Here is a 7150-nt window from a genome sequence, read left to right on the forward strand (position 1 = left end):
GGCGGGAAAATAAGGCAGGAACGAATTGGCGGGGAGGGGTTGGCGAGAAACGGGTGGCGGAAACATATGGCGGGAAGGGGTTGGCGGGAAACGGGTGGCGACAAAATACATTTCAGCATGAGCCATGCAACTTCGGCCTAGGGTTGACCAAAAAGTGACTTTTTGGCCTAGACTTGACCAAAAAGTCTATTTCGGCCTAGAGTTGACCAAAAAGTGCCTTTTCGGCCTAAGTGTGGCCGAAAAGTACTACTTCGGCCTAAGTGTGGCCGAAAAGTACTACTTCGGCCAAAGAATGGCCGACAGGCTACTAGTTTTGGTTTTTTTGCATTACGTTCTATAGTTTCCGAAATTGCTACCAAAAATAACATAGTTTTGAAAAAAAATCATTTAAATCCCTATATGTCCATGAACATGTGTCACCTGTCAAGTTTCTGCGTCCACAGCCGCCCCCTCATGTGGAAACTCTAAATCCATGCAATAATGCAACGTGAAAGTAGCATAACGTACATCAACATATACGTAGCATTCAAAGAACCGAACATGGCAAGTTCAATATAAACAAAAGCATTCAAAGGACATGAAATTTGGAGCGGCTTTTTTCTGTTTCTCACTGATCATCGTCAACCTTGCTGCACAGATGCCTGTCATGTTCGCCGTCACCGCCGGTGTTGTTTCTCTCGGACTCGGCACTTCTCCTCCCCGCCCTCTGCCTCAGCACCCTCCTACTCATCCCTTCTCGCGGACTTCCCGTGCAACAAATGATGCTAGTGTCGCCGATGGAATCATGTGTAGCTGCCGCCACTCCGTGCGTGTCAGACGCGACCCATGTGTAGATTTAAACTTTTAATTGTTTAATGCATGCAACCAAACACCGTGTAGTACATCAGCCCAGCCAAGGCAGGCCACCACATCAGCCCAGCCAAGGCAGGCCACCAAACACCAAGGAAAGATTGCTTTCCTGATGCAGCCAGGTGATATGCAGCCTATCAAACTACTCCCCCGGTTCCTAAATAGAAGTCTTTTTAGAGATTCCACTATAGACTACGTACGGAGCAAAATGAGTGAATCTACACTCTAAAATATGTGTATATACATCTGCATGTAGTTTGTAGTGAAATTTCTAAAAAGACTTGCATTTAGGAACTGAAGGGAGTACATGCAGAACAATTTCTTACCATGCATTTACTCAACAGGCTCAACAGATTCACGTTGTCGCCCGACAGCTACATATACTTGAATAACTTAAAAACAAGACAAGTAAACAACGCACCACACTTGAATAACTTGTGCAGCATGCAACAGTTATATGATGAACACTATACAGTAATAAAGCCACACATTCCTTGTCACAGGATGAGCAAAACTGAACATTTTGCAATCACGGCACAGAATGAAAAACCGCACATCTCTGTAAAAATCAAATGTGTTTTTCTCCTTTCTTTTAAACTTCATCACATTATGTCTGTTCTTAAACAACAGCACGACTCATGCTGGGCTGACCGGGAGGGCAATCAGCACACTATACAGAGGTACAAAGGTATACATCACCATATATCAAAGCTATCGTATCACTTGCCTATAATATCTTGAGTATAGGTGATATATGTTGAACATAGCCTCTCGCAACAAGACCTGCAACTTGTCCTCATGCTATGGAAACCTTGTATTGGCTTCTGGTTTCACAAAATGTCCCGATGAAAGTGCCCTGGAATCGAGTTACCCTGCTGAGATTGTCTGAGGTGCATGGACAAGGCGTAGTTGTTTATCTGTACACAAGTGGAAAGAAACAAAAAAATCATTTACCACAACCGTGTTCCCAAGGTACATCAGAGGCATGATAAAAAGGGAATAGCAGAGCAGTAAGAATACTGAACCTCAAGATTCCTAATTTGTTCCCGGTACTGCATAACCAACTGATTTAGTTGTTGAAGCTCCTGGTTTCTCTCTTCATGCTCCTTTTGGCGTTCATGTTGAATTGCCACGGCTTTCTTAAGAATAGTATTTTCTTTAATGACGGCTTCAAATTGTTCCTTGTACAACAAAATTTCCTGTTTGAAAAGCAAGAATTTCTCAGGGAGAGCACAAAATCAATCAAATTCTAATTTTGCTTCACATACTTACAATAGCAAACATACTATGTAAACCTACTTTATGTTTTAAACCACCATACATTGATATATTTTATTCATATTCGTAATGGGGCTGTAATAGTAGAACACTATAGCTATGTCAGCTATCACGGAAGCTATTTACAATAGTGTTTTTATAGGAATAGCGCTTTTATAGGAAAAAGATAAAAGTAAATGCCTAACCAAAAACACTAGCCAGGTAAGGACTAAAGAGGATCCATCATTTAACTAATTGGATCAATGATTTTTTTTCTGGTTGCAACATCATGAGTGTCGGTGAGAGTCGTCTTGAAGTAGTCGCCAACCGGCCTATGCTCCAAGATAAAACAACCACCCAAGATAGATTGGATGCTACATTGTTAGGATTTCTAATTTATTTTATTTATATATGTGGTCGTTTTGGATTAAATTTATGTGTACAAATGATTGCATGATGTTTACCACTCAATATGGTCGTTTTTGGACCATGCACACTTGCTATAGCTTTAGCTATAGCGGTCGTAGCTAGGATAGTGGTACAACGTGCCATAGCTTCGCTTTTAGTCTCCTAAAAAGGTATGAAATCAAAGATTTGGCTGCGCACTTGAATTTCTTCCATCATGTTTACCACTCAATATTTTTAACTAAATTACGTACATGATCAAATAACCTACGAGCACAACAGGTAGTACCTCCTTTAGGGCTTAGAAGGCTTGCACGTATTTTGAGGTCAGCTTTGACCATAAATTTGACTAACAAAAAACTCGTGTTAATTATATGTCGTAAGTATTACCATTGAATTTGTATTCAGTATTCGAAAGAAGTTTCCATAGTGTAATTTTTATGGCACACAATTCATATATTCTTGGTCTAACTGATGGTGAAAATAATCTTAAAATACATACAGGCCTTGTAAACCCAAAAGGAGGAAGTATTACCCTGTAGAAGTGAACAAAACCACCAACAATAACAACAACAAAGCCTTTCATTCCCAAACAAGTTAGGATAGGCTAGAGTTGAAACCCATAAGATCTCGAAACCAAGTCATTGTTCTGGCGCGTGGATAGCTAACTTCCACGCACCCCTATCCACGGCTAGTTCTTTGGTGATATAAATAGACCATCGTATGAAAATGCTATGGTTTGATATCTAGCAATCACTAGTAAATAAATTACAACAAAGAAAACAAGGAGAAGGTAATTTAAACAAACAAACTGTGGAAATAAGGGAGCAAGTCCCATGGAATAGTACATTTCAGAGCGGAAGTTTGATGCAAAGTACATTTTTGGAAGTCATTAGTTCATTACTGATATGTGACACATCATGGAAGTCTTCGTTACTGACAAGATTTCTACAAGGCATGGACCTATACAAACCATCAGTTGCCAATACTTGGCCCTCAAGCCACTTATAGAGTGTCCGACCAGTCACTGGAATCAAGCTACAAGCACAAACTTATATTGCTCAAGAAGCCAAAATCAAAGGACAAGGATAAAAGCACAAAACCCATAACAAGTATCAAAAATCAGACAAGTAACAAGCAGGCAAGTTCCGAAGTGCTTTGGGAGGGGTATTCAACTACCTTCTGATATTTCTGCATTGCTTCTGTATGGATACAAGAGGACGTGGACTTGTCATAAGCCTCCAGTACTCTTGACGCACGAACCTTTGCATCATCTGAATTAGAGGCACTTGCCATCTCATTCATAAGAATCTCAACCCATTGGGTGATACCTGATTGAAGGTTCTCTGCACCGGGAACACTTCCTATGGGTGCTGGAACTTCATTACATTCTACAATACCTGTAGCATAAAGCAAGATAGCTGTCATTATTAAGATCATCGCTTTTATGAATGAGATATCTCCAAATTAATCTAATCAAAACATAAAACATGGATGCGCGATTCTCACAGCTGAATAAATCATTATGTAAACCATTTGTTATCTAAAGCATGCTACTTGCATTAAACAGGGTGTTTTTACTTAGCACAAGACATTGTTGAAAAAATATATACAGTTACGTGGTCATTTTAGTAAATTCCTTAAAATAACAGAAGCCTTAAAGCCACGTAAATATGAACAGAAGAAGTACCGAGGTAGAATGCGATATAGCATTAAAAGGACAGACCCAGTGCTAGAAGCTCCCACACCAGGGGAGGTCTGGGAAGGATTATACGAGGCAAGACCTACCATGCATAGTGCAAATGTGCAATGCAGAGAGGCTGCGTAAACCCAAGAACTTGCACAAGGGGGGAGTACTTCACCAAAGTGATAGAATGTAATAGCATTGCATTACATTAAATATTTCAACCAATTTCACATATACGTGGAGCTCTCCTGCTGGAAAAACAATGCTGGGACAAGCTAGAAGAGTGGATACTAACATAGTAACTGACAATGATAACTGACAGAAGAAAATGCTTGACCACAAGTGTGGTAAAATCTACCAATGCCAAGAGGAAGCAAATCTAATTCAAAACAACAAAGATTACGGTGTCCAGGCATCACTACAGGCGGAGCTTAGTGCTTAGGGAGTGTAGAGAATTGTTTTTCCTCTATTAATGCATCAAGACGCAAAGCTTTTTGCATTACTTGGTTTTCTTTCAGATTAAGTGGTGTCAACATCACATAAAGGATCAGACTACAATGAAAGACTACCTTCATTGGGCACTTGAACCTCAGTAGACATTTCATTGGGAGATTGATACACGGGATCCACATTATATTCTGTGGGTTCTAAGTGTAGAGGAAGTAAATACTTCATCGCTGAATCCAAATTGTTTTCACATTCTTCCAGAGCCTTTTCAATGAACTGAAATGAGAAAAGCTTCCATAAGGCTTCAAATAGTGAGTAGGTTTAGTTGCCAAAGCCAATAAGCCCTCAAAAGTGACATACTTATACCACTTTAGCAAACTACATCTAACATGTCAATAAGCAAATGTGACAATTCCAATGTTCAAAAAAGCGGAAAGCCTAAGTGAAGCGGAAGGGCACAGATTAGAGCATGCTCAAGCGTTTTTTTTTAAATTGGCCTGATTTTTACTGTTATTGAATAATATGCACAGGAAAATAGGAAACATAGCACATAGGTAAATATTACCATTACACCGTAGCAAATACACATCAGGTTCACACAGCAAGCAAAATAACAACTAAAATGAGGTTTAGTTCAAATAGACATAGCTTAATAGAGATGATGTGGCCAGAATCTGAAGGAAATAGTTCCAGAACAGACACTAATAATAAGATAAATGGCATATTGCCACTATTGCGCAAGCAGCCAAGCAGAAGTAGTTCAAAAACAGCCAAATTCTGGCCAATAAAAAAAAACTTAATCTACCGCTTAGTGCCAGAGCGAAGTGTTTTGCCATCGCTCAGCGCTTAAGCCTGGCTTAAAAACGCTTTCTTGAACACTGGAGAATTCAATAAAAGGGTAAGAATATCTAGCTATGGCAGGCTGACATTACCACTTCTTAACAATTATGAAAAGTTGAAGAATTAGAGGATAGCATCCCATGTAAGCTAACAAGACAACACATGACATGACTACAAAATCAAACAATGGCATCCTATCTAAGCCAAGAAACACAGTAAGTGGCATAACACTAGGTACAAAACAGGCGAAGAAGAAGACAACTAACCAACAGGGATTTGTAATGGTACCGGTTAGCATGTTCCTCCAACCAAGACAAGGCTGGCGGTGCCACGTTATTATTTGTTAGAACTGCCAGCTGCTCATATTCGCAACAAATATATTTGAAAAGGGCAGACCGGTGCAAGTAGCTCCCGCTTGCGCAGGGTCGGACAACAAATATATTTCTTACTAAAATTTCCCACAATGCATAATGCAGAAAATATCTAGGCACACATATCCTACCTCCATTTCAGCATAAAATGATCACAAACAACAAGTTCAACAATTAACAAGGGCACACAATTACTAAAAGCACAAGCTAAAACAAACTATCTTGTTCCGGCAACTCCATCTAACCTTGTCAATGGGAACTTAGCACCCACTCCCAGGGGGCTGGAAAGCATGCCACGCTTGTTCACGACGGCTACAGCGGCGCGTGGGAACTCTTGCTCCTTGCACAGCCACATCAGCGAGAGCTACTACTTATTTCAAGTGAAAGAACAGATTTACATCACACGAAACGTTTCCTCTCGCAATCAATCCAAACAAGGAAGCATAACCATGTCCGCTTTGGAATGGATTCGAGCAGGGTGGGATCACCTCAAGCCTCACGGAAGGGAACCGCGCGCGGATCACGGCCACCAGGTCGGAGTCGACGACGCCCCGCGGCTTGGGGCTGCCGCCGTCCGCGAGGAAGCGTGCGCGCTTGGAGAGCGGCGAGGACGACGCCTCCGCGTGGGAGCGTTCCTCGGAGAAGGAGGACGCCCGCTTCCGGCACATGGACGCGGACATCGCCGCCAATGCCGCGCGGGCCGCGGGCCTCTCCCGCTGCTGCTCCTTCTCGCCTCCTTGCTCCTCTTGCCGCCCGCCGCCGCCTCACTCGCGAGGTGAAGGGCGTTGTGGTTAGGGTTTCGTGGGAGGGCGGCGAGGATTTGTACGGGTGCCGAGGGGGTCGGCGCTCGAGGGTAGTGTGGGGAGGCCGGAGGAAAAGGCTGGGACGGGACGACTCGGGCAGGGAAGGGAGACGTTTGGGCGGGCAGGCCGATGGCCCGTGCTGTGCTTTGCTTGCTTCGGGTGGCCTGAGGATCCGACGCGTCAACCGCCACACACCTTGCATTTTTTTCCCGACGGAGATAGGGTTTCGTATTAATTAACCTGGATTAAGACAATCCAGTTCACGCAGTTTCAAGCCTCTTTTGGTTCATAGGATAGAATTATCTTAGGAATAGGAATTTTGTAGGAAATGAGATGACATGTATCTCAAATTCTATGAGTAGAAATAGGAAACGAGATGTCATTTGATTGACACCAAAAGAATTTTTTCATTAAGTCTAGATTCATTTTTATTTTTCTATGAAATATGAAGGATAGGAACCAATCCTATGTAAGAATAGGATTCCATTCCT

At 42.0% G+C, this 7150-nt stretch overlaps 1 protein-coding gene across 1 annotated transcript; it reads right to left on the reverse strand.

The window, feature by feature from the left end:
* Window positions 1-1370: 1370 nt before the first annotated feature.
* LOC123103307 (uncharacterized) lies at window positions 1371-6764 on the reverse strand. Its single transcript, XM_044524838.1, has 5 exons — window positions 6345-6764; window positions 4768-4921; window positions 3691-3911; window positions 1875-2048; window positions 1371-1766 (listed from the first exon to the last, which is right to left on the reverse strand). The coding sequence occupies exons 1-5, from the start codon at window positions 6534-6536 to the stop codon at window positions 1680-1682; spliced, it is 828 nt and encodes a 275-aa protein (XP_044380773.1). The 5' UTR covers window positions 6537-6764; the 3' UTR covers window positions 1371-1679.
* Between the last annotated feature and the right edge of the window lie 386 nt (window positions 6765-7150).

The sequence above is a fragment of the Triticum aestivum genome, chromosome 5A (assembly GCF_018294505.1).
Source record: "Triticum aestivum cultivar Chinese Spring chromosome 5A, IWGSC CS RefSeq v2.1, whole genome shotgun sequence".
Classification (NCBI taxonomy): domain Eukaryota; kingdom Viridiplantae; phylum Streptophyta; class Magnoliopsida; order Poales; family Poaceae; genus Triticum; species Triticum aestivum.